Source organism: Ranitomeya imitator, chromosome 5, assembly GCF_032444005.1.
Source record: "Ranitomeya imitator isolate aRanImi1 chromosome 5, aRanImi1.pri, whole genome shotgun sequence".
Taxonomy (NCBI): domain Eukaryota; kingdom Metazoa; phylum Chordata; class Amphibia; order Anura; family Dendrobatidae; genus Ranitomeya; species Ranitomeya imitator.
Window position 1 is genome coordinate 672,111,655 of NC_091286.1, and position 14,059 is coordinate 672,125,713.

General features: G+C 49.6%; 1 protein-coding gene across 1 annotated transcript in view; it reads right to left on the reverse strand.

Annotated features, from left to right (window-relative positions):
* Positions 1–13,807, reverse strand: part of LOC138638755 (cytochrome P450 2K1-like) — a 91,202-nt gene extending 77,395 nt beyond the window's left edge. Inside the window, exons 1-2 of the mRNA XM_069728312.1 lie at positions 13,670–13,807; positions 4,232–4,424 (exon numbers count right to left, since the gene is read on the reverse strand). Of these exons, the coding sequence (XP_069584413.1) occupies positions 4,232–4,405 (174 nt within the window). The 5' untranslated portion in view covers positions 4,406–4,424; positions 13,670–13,807. The remainder of the gene's footprint in view (positions 1–4,231; positions 4,425–13,669) is intronic.
* Positions 13,808–14,059: the final 252 nt, after the last annotated feature.

Sequence of the window (14,059 nt, forward strand, 5' to 3'; positions counted from 1 at the left end):
GCTTCACTAAGCATAGCTTTCAATTGCTCAGCCTCCTGCTTTATTACAGCATAATTCAGTTGGTCCAGTATTTCATCTGGAACATTTATTGAAGTTGGCAATCCGTAGTCAGCACATGACATTTTATTGCTTAAGAGCACTTCATTAATATCACGAAGAGCCATTTGTTTAGCAATTTCTGGAGTATACTGCCGAGAGTAATCTTCCATAAATTTGGTTTTATATTTTTGCCATAATGCCAATGGTTTAGCTGGTTCCCTATATACACAAATTATAGCAAATAATTAGCGAAGTTGGTAGGGCATTTGGAAAGCGATTTCATCCGTTATACCATCTTCCCATTGGGAATCGTCTTCCAAAAGATGAAGATCAATGCACTAATTTTTATACGTGTCATGTACGACTCCATTGACAATCCTTAAGTTAGCATAAGACTTTGCTCCTCTTACGTGAAGTAAATGGAGTCTTAGGTAATACAGCTCACCATCTGTTAAAGAGACTGTATACATTCGGGAAATTGTTTTCCCAAATTGAGCCCGGCGTTTTTTCCATCGTTCTAGTACAGCTTTTCCATCCCAGACATAGTGTTCAGGGATTTCACTGTACAAATACTGATAGGCGGAAGCGTCAACTCTGTTTAGCTCAAAATAAGCCGGCAGAGTAGAGGCTTTTGAGTCTGAAATAACCATATCCACATTACCATCTTCGAAAAACACTTGCTGCATGTTTTCAAGGTGAACAGCAAGCCTTTTAATGGTATGTGAAGCATCATGCAGTTTATTTTTTCTGATTCTCCATATGCCTTCAGGGGCACTTATATACCGAGAATCTAGGTACATGGCTGGTTCATTCCAGTTTGATGCATCAAACTTGATATTCGCACAGTCATGTCCTTTGTATACATATTCGAAAAGATATTTAACACTTTTTATTGAAGCAGATATCTCAATATTGATATGGCAATTGTACTTGAGTAATAAATAAGGGTTGTATGGAACTACCCATCTATTGTCAATTTCTCGCGTTCCTCGTATGGTTTTCCCAGTATTGTGTCGACGGTACTGTGGATAACCATCAACATTGGGGTTTATCTCTGTATTAAATTCCTTTGGGAATTTTTTTGCACATTGACCATCTGTCATGCATATAGCACCAGGTTTATCTTCGCCACATGGGCCATGAATCATGTGCTTCATCACTGCCTCATGCAGTTTTGGATTTGCTGTCTCATTTGGGATTCCAGCAGAGACCAATTGGTCAATTATTTCTTTCTTGTCCCTCGGTTTATCTTCCTCTCCGAGGATTAAGAGCATGTGAGCGTGTTGTAGTCAACGCTTTTGAAATTCTATTACATGCACATAGGCAACTACGCGGCCAAAAATGTGTTTTTTCAAAATCTCGTAAAGCACGGCTTGAAGTTTGATTTTAAATACTCGTGCAACCAAATCTGGACTGAACTCTGGCCTTTGCCATGGTTCTAAGTTTTCAGTAATTTCTTTCCACTTTGGGTTACAGCTTACAGGTCATCGTAACAAAAGATCTGGCTTTCTGAATTTTCGGAGAATTGTCATGGCGTCTTGGTAATTTTGCTGCATAGCTCTTGGGCTTCCAATGAAAGTGGCCGTAAATTACTGGTGTCCCAGCTTTTAGCCCCTGGTGTAATGCAGCATTATGGATGTGATCCATAACGTCGGTATAACTGTCGACGCGTAATGCCTTTTGATTTGGTTTTATATATTCGATCCTGTCAGATTCAATTTTGATGTAACTGTCAACGATAAATTGTTGCGTCAATTTCCCAGCATTTAGAAGGGGATTGAACTTGTCACGAATGACAAGCCTGTATGCATAGTCCTGCAACAGGGTGATTTTTTTCTTGTCTATCTTGATCCACTGGTATGGATGGTAGATGAATGTCACCAATTCGTTGATGTTGAACACTTAGGGCAATTGGAGTTGTCAAATTTATTGTCCATCGCCTGTCCTCATACGGGAATAGAAGTGGATATGTCATTGCATCACACTATCTGTGAAGAAAGCTGATTTGTACAGTTTGGTTTTCACTTTTGAGGTGAACTCTGATGTCCCTATTAAATGGGGGTTCACCCATTGCATTTTGATAAATTATAGCTACTTCATTGCACCTTGGTGCTTTGTAGCTCCACTGGTCATCATTGTAGTAATTTATAATTGACATTGTTATTTCGAGTGGGTTGCGATTTTCTAATTCAGCAATCCTCTCTTCCTCTCTTCCAAATTCCCTCATCATTGTGAAGGCTCTTGCGAGTGGGTTAATTGCTTTCATTTTCTCTCCAAGAGATGATAGCAGTGCTGGGAGACACTTTTTATTTGCTTGACTTCTTGTACTTAATGCTTCTTCACTGTCCAAGATATAAATCTGGGCAAACTTGGGGGCACTACCCACAGCGGGATGCAATGGGGCAGTTCTATGGTAAATTTGTCCACGAATTCAAAAACAGTAGGTGGCGCTACTTGTGCTCCCATTGATGCCAAAGCAAGCGAGCTATTGTATTGCCTTATATTAGCCATAAAGTTATTGGAGTGCTGATGTTCTCCTTTCATCAACTTGACTAATTGATCATCCATTCAAATGGGACGTAATTGGATGCGCCCTCTCTTGCAGCAGGAAGGGAATGTTTTGTCCTGCGCTATTTCGTCTTTGAAATTTTTAGATTGGCAGAACTGACATCGAAATGTCTGTTTGCCAGCATAGTGCTCTTCAATACGTGTCTCATCAATTTGATTGAGAAGTCCTCTAGCGGCAAATGTAACTTGCCGACGTCGAGTGGCTCTTACAATTTGGACACGCATTCCATCTTGTTCTCTTTTTTGTGAAATATTTGTATCACTTTGTGCATTGTGTGCTGCTTGTTGTTGGGCAGCATTAGATGCTCTACATCAGTGTTCCCCAAGTTCGGTCCTCAAGAGCCACCAAAAGGTCATGTTTTCAGGATTTCCTTAGTAATGAGAACTCCATAATCTAGACAGGCATCAATTCCATCACCTGGGCCATACTAAGGAAATCCTAAAAACACGACCTGTTGGTGGCTTTTGAGGACTGGAGTTCGGGAACACTTCTCTACATGATGATTCCGTTACTTCATTTGTTTCTCTTGCTCTGGCCGCCCTCTGTCAGGCTGCATCAGCAGTTCTTCAACAATTTTGTTCATCTTCTGTTTCATTAAGACGCAGGTTACGCATCCGTATGCGATTTGCTTTTCTACGTGCAGCAGCGCGCTCCATTTGATCCATCGTTGCAATCTTGCCTCACAGGCTAACATTCAAAAAAGGCTTATGCCTTAACTCGCCACCAGGGGGAGCGCCTCTCCTTAGGTATCCATGGTTACGCCCAACTGTGGATGACTCATTGTGCACAGACACACGAACACGTCCAAATTAGGTATATTGATAATACATTCAACAAAATATATTAAACCAAAATCAGCCAATGAAATCATGTAGCAGATTAGTTTCTATTGCTAAGGCTGAGCAGTAATAAAAGAAAACAAAAAGCCCATTCATCATCTCTAGAGATCACCAGTAGGAGATTCCACAGGAAAGAGAAGTCAAGGTACAGTATATGGGAGTATATATATAATATAAGAAAATCTATAAACATAACTTTTTGTTTTGTCCTTTTCATATGTCGACTGTGAATAATAAAAATATTTAATTGCAAGGAATTTCTCCAGAATTGTCATATTTGAGGTCCAAAGGTGTCTACAATGATGAATATGTCACGATTCCCACCGTGACCGTCACCCCCACGTCACGGATCGGGGTGACTTTAGGCCAACAGACGGCTATCACATGTGCAGGGGGCTTATCTTAGTTATCCCTCCACTGCTACAATGTGATGAAAAACACACACAAGGCTATTGACCTCTTGTATTACAGGTGTTCGACTACCAGTGAGTGGAGAGATGGCGGCACAAGTTATGGGAGTTTTGAAGATTATTTTCGTGACTATATTTGGAACTCCTGAGATTATTAATGGAGAAACCTAAGGCATGACAATTAAACACCTACAGAATGAGGGATCAGAGGACCCCATTTTGAAGATGGTTGGGGACTCAGAGGTGGGACCCGCATCTATCAGACATTTATAGCATATCCATATGAGCCAACCTCTTTAGATATCATAGATACAATGTATAGAAAGCTCATGTTTTTCTGACAGTTTCCTACCGTACAAGAAAGTCCACGTTACCTCCATATATGTCTTGTGTGGCTTTGACTTCATAATCTTGAGAATATTTCCTATGATTGGTAAGGGACTTGGTCCAGGGGGGAAATCTTTGTGAATTCCTTTATTCCAATTTCTAGCGGCAAAGAACACAAATAGGATGACCAAGACAGATAGGAGAATGGTGACGGTGTCCATGGTGAAGTCTTCTTAAAATCTGGAGAAGATATGATTAAAAGACAAAAAGGGGGGAAAAAAACAAAGTAGTTACAGTCCCTGTTTGGTGATCAATATATCGTCCGGCGAGAGCAAAGTGATGAACGGACCCAGAGACTTTCTATTGAGAGTGAACCCCTCTTTTTCGGGCTTGAGCATAACTAGAAGACAGCCTCTGCCCCTTGGTTTAAGCAATTAGTGAAGGTCTGAGGAACTCAAATTTCCATTGATTAGTACTGAACAGAACTTATATGTGTCTTAAAAATTATCTCAAAGTTTAATTACTAGAGATGAGCGAATCTTCCAATATTAATTTTGGGCAGATTTGTTTGAATTGACAGACGGATTTGATTCTGTAGAAATAAAATTCATTTAAAATTAAATCTGCCCAAAAATTCTTATGCTCCTAGATCTCTACAAACCCCAAATACAGGGGAGGGAAGAGGCTAAAATATAACATAGATTATACTCCACTGCCCTGATCACAGATCACTAAGGGTTTTTAGTTTTCTCTTCGGTCTTTACGTCTTCTGGTTTCCTCTCTTCTCGTCTTCTATCTGACGCCCTTCCCTCTCTGTGTCTTTTGTCTGGAATCCACTGGTACTGACTAGGTCTCACAACAAAGTCACATTTGTCACGTCCCATGTTATTGATGCTGGTTGCGCCCCACGTGCCAACATTGTGAGTCCTAGTTAGTACTCATAGATTTCCTCCAGAAGACCAAAAATGAGAAGAATGAAAATCAGAAGAATAGACAAAAAAAAGACCCAAAGTGAGAAATTGGCAAAGCTTTGGCAGTAGGACAGGCAAGCGGCAGACGCAGGACAGTAATGTACAGTATAATTATTATTTTCTAACACCTTCCTTACTCAAGAAACTATTCAGAAAACGTGCAACCTTTTACAGGGTGCCGCAAGCGAGGATTGTGCCACAAACTAGACTGGCGTGATTAAGCAGCTACCTGGTTGTTCACTGGAGCCTCTAGTGGTGAGGTCAGGCTGGTGCGGCAGGTAGCTACCGGGTACCACTGCAGGGCGGTGTCTGGCTGTAGCAGCTGATCTCCCTGGGGACAGAACTCAGGGACAGGAGCAGGCAAGTACAGATGGACACGACTGGTACACTGTCAAACACGGCTGGCACTCTGGCAGGCAGGCACGGCTGGCACTCTGGCAAGCAGGCATGGCTGGCACTATGGCAGGCAGGCGGGCATGGCTGGCACTTTGGCAGACAGTCGGGCACAGCTGGCACTCTGGCAGACAGGCATGGCTGGCACTCTGGCAGGCAGGTGGGTATGGCTGGCACTCTGGCAGGCAGGTGGGTATGGCTGGCACTCTGGCAGTCGGGCACAGCTGGCACTCTGGCAGACAGACGGGCATGGTTGGCACTCTGGCAGGCAGGTGGGTATGGCTGGCACTCTGGCAGGCAGGTGGGTATGGCTGGCACTCTGGCAGGCAGGTGGGTATGGCTGGCACTCTGGCAGGCAGGCACAGAACAGACTGGAGGAATCGGGACTGTAATGGGTAGGGCAGGAACACAGGCAGGTATGAGTAGGAACAGATAAGAACCAGTTCAGACTGGAAAGACAAAGACACACAGGGTGCGGAGTGGGAGCAGAGCAAATCTGCAGGAGGCAGGACGGGAGCAGAGCAAAGCCACAGAAGACAACGAGCAGAGCCACAGGTTGTGGCGAGCAGAGAAAGGCAGAGCAGAAACGCAGGTTGCGGCGACCAGAGCATGGCAGAACAGAGCCGCACGTTGCGGCTAGTAGAGCAGAGCCAAAGGAGGTTGAGAGCAGATCAGAACCACAGGAGGCAGAGATCCGAGCAGAACCGCAGGAGGCGGAGAGCAGAGCAGAACCACAGGAGGCGGTGAGCAGAGCAGAACCGCAGGAGGTGGAGAGCAGAGCAGAACCACAGGAGGCGGTAAGCAGAGCAGAACCGCAGGAGGCGGAGAGCAGAGCAGAACCACAGGAGGCGGTGAGCAGAGCAGAACCACAGGAGGCAGAGATCAGCGCAGAACCGCAGGAGGCGGAGAGCAGAGCAGAACCACAGGAGGCAGAGATCCGAGCAGAACCGCAGGAGGCGGAGAGCAGAGCAGAACCACAGGAGGCGGTGAGCAGAGCAGAACCGCAGGAGGTGGAGAGCAGAGCAGAACCACAGGAGGTGGTAAGCAGAGCAGAACCGCAGGAGGCGGAGAGCAGAGCAGAACCACAGGAGGCGGTGAGCAGAGCAGAACCGCAGGAGGTGGAGAGCAGAGCAGAACCACAGGAGGCGGTAAGCAGAGCAGAACCGCAGGAGGCGGAGAGCAGAGCAGAACCACAGGAGGCGGTGAGCAGAGCAGAACCACAGGAGGCAGAGATCAGCGCAGAACCGCAGGAGGCGGAGAGCAGAGCAGAACCACAGGAGGCAGAGATCCGAGCAGAACCGCAGGAGGCGGAGAGCAGAGCAGAACCACAGGAGGCGGTGAGCAGAGCAGAACCGCAGGAGGTGGAGAGCAGAGCAGAACCACAGGAGGCGGTAAGCAGAGCAGAACCGCAGGAGGCGGAGAGCAGAGCAGAACCACAGGAGGCGGTGAGCAGAGCAGAACCACAGGAGGCAGAGATCAGCGCAGAACCGCAGGAGGCGGAGAGCAGAGCAGAACCACAGGAGGTGGAGAGCAGAGCAGAACCGCAGGAGGTGGAGAGCAGAGCAGAACCGCAGGAGGCGGAGAGCAGAGCAGAACCACAGAAGGTGGAGAGCAGAGCAGAACCACAGGAGGCGGTGAGCAGAGCAGAACCGCAGGAGGCGGAGAGCAGAGCAGAACCACAGGAGGCGGTGAGCAGAGCAGAACCGCAGGAGGCGGAGAGCAGAGCAGAACCACAGGAGGCGGTGAGCAGAGCAGAACCGCAGGAGGTGGAGAGCAGAGCAGAACCACAGGAGGCAGAGATCAGCGCAGAACCGCAGGAGGCGGAGAGCAGAGCAGAACCACAGGAGGCGGTGAGCAGAGCAGAACCGTAGGAGGCGGAGAGCAGAGCAGAACCACAGGAGGCGGTGAGCAGAGCAGAACCGCAGGAGGCGGAGAGCAGAGCAGAACCACAGGAGGCGGAGAGCAGAGCAGAACCGCAGGAGGTGGAGAGCAGAGCAGAACCACAGGAGGCAGAGATCAGCGCAGAACCGCAGGAGGCGGAGTGCAGAGCAGAACCACAGGAGGTGGAGAGCAGAGCAGAACCACAGGAGGCGGTGAGCAGAGCAGAACCGCAGGTGGCGGAGAGCAGAGCAGAACCACAGGAGGCGGTGAGCAGAGCAGAACCACAGGAGGCGGTGAGCAGAGCAGAACCGCAGGAGGTGGAGAGCAGAGCAGAACTACAGGAGGCGGTGAGCAGAGCAGAACCACAGGAGCTGGAGAGCAGAGCTGAAGAGCAGAGCAGAACCGCAGGAGGCAGAGAGCAGTGCAGAACCGCAGGAGGCGGCAAGCAGAGCAAGGCAGAGCAGAACCGCAGGTTGCGGCTAGTAGAGCAGAACCACAGGAGGCAGTGAGCAGAGCAGAACCGCAGGAGGTGGAGAGCAGAGCAGAAGAGCAGAGCAGAACAGCAGGAGCCGGAGATCAGAGCAGAGTAAAGCTGCAAGATGTGGGGAGTAGAGCAGGGCTGCAGGTTGTGCAGAGCAGAGCTGCAGGATGCAGAGGGCAGAGCGGAGCAGAGCCGCAGAATGTGGGACAGAAGCAGACACAAGGATATGCACAGCTGAGTTGGGAAGGCAACATACAAGGATACAAACGGTTATAAGAAATAGACTTAGTACAAACTAGGACACACATGGCAAAAAGTTCAGGATTAAGGATTCAGGCCCGTGTAGTGCCCCCAGGGTGGCAGGAACAGGACACACAGGAAACAGGAGCAGGCCTTGGTATACAGCCCCCAGAGTGGCAAAAGCAAAAGTAGTAACAGGACAGGACCTGGATACTCAGTAGCAGAATGCAGACTGAGAGAGAATGTTGCTCAGGCATCACCCTATGGGTGGAGATGCCTTAAGTACCTGATGCCTCTTGGAAATTGGCTGGGGACACCTTAGCAAGGTGCACACAGTCTCTATTAGAATCAGGGAGTGCCGGGGCCACCGCCTTAAGCATACAGCCAGGAAGTGTGCAGCAAGCAAGGACATGAGGCTCAGAGCATGGAGCAAGCAGACCACAGAACTCACAGCATGGCCCGGAGTGGTGAGTAAGATGGGAGATGGGAAGCCATGCAGTGATGCCGGCAGAGATGTTACAAATTCATTCTGCTTGACTTGCTCAAAATGAATCCAGAATAATTTGGTTTCTGACAAATCCAATTTTTTAGTAATACCTACATAGATCAGTTTGCTTCTCTCTGTTACTCTACTCAAAATAGAAAGTCGTTTGTGTTTAAAATGGATCGGTCTTCAGTCTGGACTCTGCAGTTATGGAATCAGCAGAGCAGCAGTGACATTTCTGCTCTCTGCTCCTCAGTACTCAGTGACCCCACTCTGTAACATTACGGGGTCTCCACTTTGTGGCTGAGTTGCTGCGCTTCCTTCCACTTCTCAATAATATAACCCACAGGTGATGGAGGAAGATGTATGAGGAAGAAATGCTATGAACGGACTTGTTACACCGGTAGCTCCTGTTACAGGACTGCGCTGGTATCAGTGAGATCTGCACCTCCAGCCAATGTGTCACATGTTAGTAAAGTCAGACGGCATGTTATACACTGGGGGAAGAGGGGCCAGATGTTATACAATGGGGGAGAGGGGCCAGATGTTATACAATGGGGGAGAGGGGCCGGATGTTATACACTGGGAGAGAGGGGCCGGATGTTATACAATGGGGGAGAGGGGCCGGATGTTATACAATGGGGGAGAGGGGCCAGATGTTATACAATGGGGGAAGAGTGGCCAGATGTTATACAATGGGGGAGAGGGGCCAGATGTTATACAATGGGGGAGAGGGGCCAGATGTTATACAATGGGGGAGAGGGGCCAGATGTTATACAATGGGGGAGAGGGGCCGGATGTTATACACTGGGAGAGAGGGGCCGGATGTTATACAATAGGGGAGAGGGGCCGGATGTTATACAATGGGGGAGAGGGGCCGGATGTTATACAGTGGGGGAGAGGGGCTGGATGTTATACACTGGGGGAGAGGGGCCGGATGTTATACAATGGGAGAGAGGGGCCGGATGTTATACAATGGGGGAGAGGGGCCAGATGTTATACAGTGGGGGAGAGGGGCCGGATGTTATACAATGGGGGAGAGGGGCCAGATGTTATACAATGGGAGAGAGGGGCCGGATGTTATACAATGGGGGAGAGGGGCCGGATGTTATACAATGGGGGAGAGGGGCCGGATGTTATACAATGGGGGAGAGGGGCCGGATGTTATACAATGGGGAAGATGGGCCGGATGTTATACAGTGGGGGAGAGGGGCCGGATGTTATACAATGGGGGAGAGGGGCCGGATGTTATACAATGGGGGAGAGGGGCCGGATGTTATACAATGGGGGAGAGGGGCCGGATGTTATACAATGGGGGAGAGGGGCCGGATGTTATACAATGGGGGAGAGGGGCCGGATGTTATACAGTGGGGGAAGAGGGGCCGGATGTTATACAATGGGGGAGAGGGGCCGGATGTTATACAGTGGGGGAGAGGGGCCGGATGTTATACAATGGGGGAGAGGGGCCGGATGTTATACAATGGGAGAGAGGGGCCGGATGTTATACAATGGGGGAGAGGGGCCGGATGTTATACAATGGGGGAGAGGGGCCGGATGTTATACAATGGGGGAGAGGGGCCGGATGTTATACAGTGGGGGAAGAGGGGCCGGATGTTATACCCTGGGGGAAGAGGGGCCAGATGTTATACAATGGGGGAGAGAGGCCGGATGTTATACACTGGGAGAGAGGGGCCGGATGTTATACAATGGGGGAGAGGGGCCGGATGTTATACAGTGGGGGAAGAGGGGCCGGATGTTATACAATGGGGGAGAGGGGCCGGATGTTATACAATGGGGGGGAGGGGCCGGATGTTATACAATGGGATGAGGGGCCAGATGTTATACACTGGGGGAAGAGGGGCCAGATGTTATACACTGGGGGAAGAGGGGCCAGATGTTATACACTGGGAGAGAGGGTCCAGATGTTATACAATGGGGGAGAGGGGCCGGATGTTATACACTGGAAGAGAGGAGCTGGATGTTATACACTGGGAGAGAGGGTCCGGATGTTATACACTAGGAGAGAGGGGCCGGATGTTATACACTGGGAGAGAGGGGCCGGATGTTATACACTGGGAGAGAGGGGCTGGATGTTATACACTGGGAGAGAGGGTCCAGATGTTATACACTGGGAGAGAGGGGCCGGATGTTATACAATGGGGGAGAGGGGCCGGATGTTATACAATGGGGGAGAGGGGTCGGATGTTATACAATGGGGGAGAGGGGCTGGATGTTATACACTGGGGGAAGAGGGGTCGGATGTTATACACTGGGGGAAGAGGTGTCGGATGTTATACACTAAGGGATGAGGTGCTGATTGTTATACACCAGGGGTCAACAGACACAATGTTGTACACTGGGGGAAGAGGGGCCAGATGTTATACAATGGGGGAGAGGGGCCAGATGTTATACAATGGGGGAGAGGGGCCAGATGTTATACAATGGGGGAGAGGGGCCAGATGTTATACAATGGGGGAGAGGGGCCGGATGTTATACACTGGGAGAGAGGGGCCGGATGTTATACAATGGGGGAGAGGGGCCGGATGTTATACAATGGGGAAGAGGGGCCGGATGTTATACAGTGGGGGAGAGGGGCCGGATGTTATACAATGGGGGAGAGGGGCCGGATGTTATACAATGGGGGAGAGGGGCCGGATGTTATACAATGGGGGAGAGGGGCCGGATGTTATACAATGGGGGAGAGGGGCCGGATGTTATACAATGGGGGAGAGGGGCCGGATGTTATACAGTGGGGGAAGAGGGGCCGGATGTTATACAATGGGGGAGAGGGGCCGGATGTTATACAGTGGGGGAGAGGGGCCGGATGTTATACAATGGGGGAGAGGGGCCGGATGTTATACAATGGGAGAGAGGGGCCGGATGTTATACAATGGGGGAGAGGGGCCGGATGTTATACAATGGGGGAGAGGGGCCGGATGTTATACAATGGGGGAGAGGGGCCGGATGTTATACAGTGGGGGAAGAGGGGCCGGATGTTATACCCTGGGGGAGAGGGGCCAGATGTTATACAATGGGAGAGAGGGGCCGGATGTTATACAATGGGGGAGAGGGGCCGGATGTTATACAATGGGGGAGAGGGGCCGGATGTTATACAATGGGGGAGAGGGGCCGGATGTTATACAATGGGGAAGAGGGGCCGGATGTTATACAGTGGGGGAGAGGGGCCGGATGTTATACAATGGGGGAGAGGGGCCGGATGTTATACAATGGGGGAGAGGGGCCGGATGTTATACAATGGGGGAGAGGGGCCGGATGTTATACAATGGGGGAGAGGGGCCGGATGTTATACAATGGGGGAGAGGGGCCGGATGTTATACAGTGGGGGAAGAGGGGCCGGATGTTATACAATGGGGGAGAGGGGCCGGATGTTATACAGTGGGGGAGAGGGGCCGGATGTTATACAATGGGGGAGAGGGGCCGGATGTTATACAATGGGAGAGAGGGGCCGGATGTTATACAATGGGGGAGAGGGGCCGGATGTTATACAATGGGGGAGAGGGGCCGGATGTTATACAATGGGGGAGAGGGGCCGGATGTTATACAGTGGGGGAAGAGGGGCCGGATGTTATACCCTGGGGGAAGAGGGGCCAGATGTTATACAATGGGGGAGAGAGGCCGGATGTTATACACTGGGAGAGAGGGGCCGGATGTTATACAATGGGGGAGAGGGGCCGGATGTTATACAGTGGGGGAAGAGGGGCCGGATGTTATACAATGGGGGAGAGGGGCCGGATGTTATACAATGGGGGGGAGGGGCCGGATGTTATACAATGGGATGAGGGGCCAGATGTTATACACTGGGGGAAGAGGGGCCAGATGTTATACACTGGGGGAAGAGGGGCCAGATGTTATACACTGGGAGAGAGGGTCCAGATGTTATACAATGGGGGAGAGGGGCCGGATGTTATACACTGGAAGAGAGGGGCTGGATGTTATACACTGGGAGAGAGGGTCCGGATGTTATACACTAGGAGAGAGGGGCCGGATGTTATACACTGGGAGAGAGGGGCCGGATGTTATACACTGGGAGAGAGGGGCTGGATGTTATACACTGGGAGAGAGGGTCCAGATGTTATACACTGGGAGAGAGGGGCCGGATGTTATACAATGGGGGAGAGGGGCCGGATGTTATACAATGGGGGAGAGGGGTCGGATGTTATACAATGGGGGAGAGGGGCCGGATGTTATACAATGGGAGAGAGAGGCCGGATGTTATACAATGGGGGAGAGGGGCTGGATGTTATACACTGGGGGAAGAGGGGTCGGATGTTATACACTGGAGGAAGAGGGGTCGGATGTTATACACTAAGGGATGAGGTGCTGATTGTTATACACCAGGGGTCAACAGACACAATGTTGTACACTGGGGGAAGAGGGGCCGGATGTTATACACTGTGGGAAGATGGGCAGGATGTTATACACTAAGGGATGAAGTACTGGTTGTTATACACCAGGGGTCGAGGAACAGGATGCTATATACTGATGGTGAGTGGACAGATTACATATATTGGGGCCATGAGACTTAGCATATTATTTTGTATGTGTATAACATAACAACAAGAGGGAGTGAACTGTATTTAATACATCAGAGCTTCGGGACTCAGGAGGGTAAAAATAATCAAACATACCCTGCTCACAATGGAAGTAGATCTTTGCTAAGCTTGAATGAACTAAATGTAAGAGCTATTATTTACATGATATAAACCAGGCAGTGAGGGGAAAGGAAAATGTAGTGGGGGATGCAGCAGCCAGGGGAGGGCTACAGAAGGAGAGGCACAGGCTGGGATGGGGCTCGCAGGGAGCAGTATATAGGAGGATCATGTACATTCCCACAGTAGCTGCAAGTCTTGGAGGGTGAAACTGAAGCCACAAACAAGAAAGAAAATGGTAATATTACAAAAACTAACAGGCTGTATGCTGAATCCTGGCTTCTCTCCACAGGGTTTGGTAGCAGCTATGAAATGTACAGATATTATATTATAACACAGATTAATATAAAAATCTTGTTCCTTACTTGTTTGGCTGAAGAAAGTGGAGGCGGCGCAAGACCTGAACGAGTCTCCGCTCCCCGGCTGCGATCACTGTGCTAACAATCCCCAGGGCAATATTTAACTCATGTAACAATAACACTCTGACCACAGTCTATACATGCAGCTCCACCTACTCCTGAATCTATGGACTGAAAGCCACTTATGTATAGAGATCCCTCTCCTGTAGAGTGTCAGCTCTTATGTGCAGGGTCCTCTCTCCTGTAGAGTGTCAGCTCTTATGTGCAGGGTCCTCTCTCCTGTAGAGTGTCAGCTCTTATGTGCAGGGTCTTCTCTCCTGTAGAGTGTCAGCTCTTATGTGCAGGGTCCTCTCTCCAGTAGAGTGTCAACTCTTATGTGCAGGGTCCTCTCTCCTG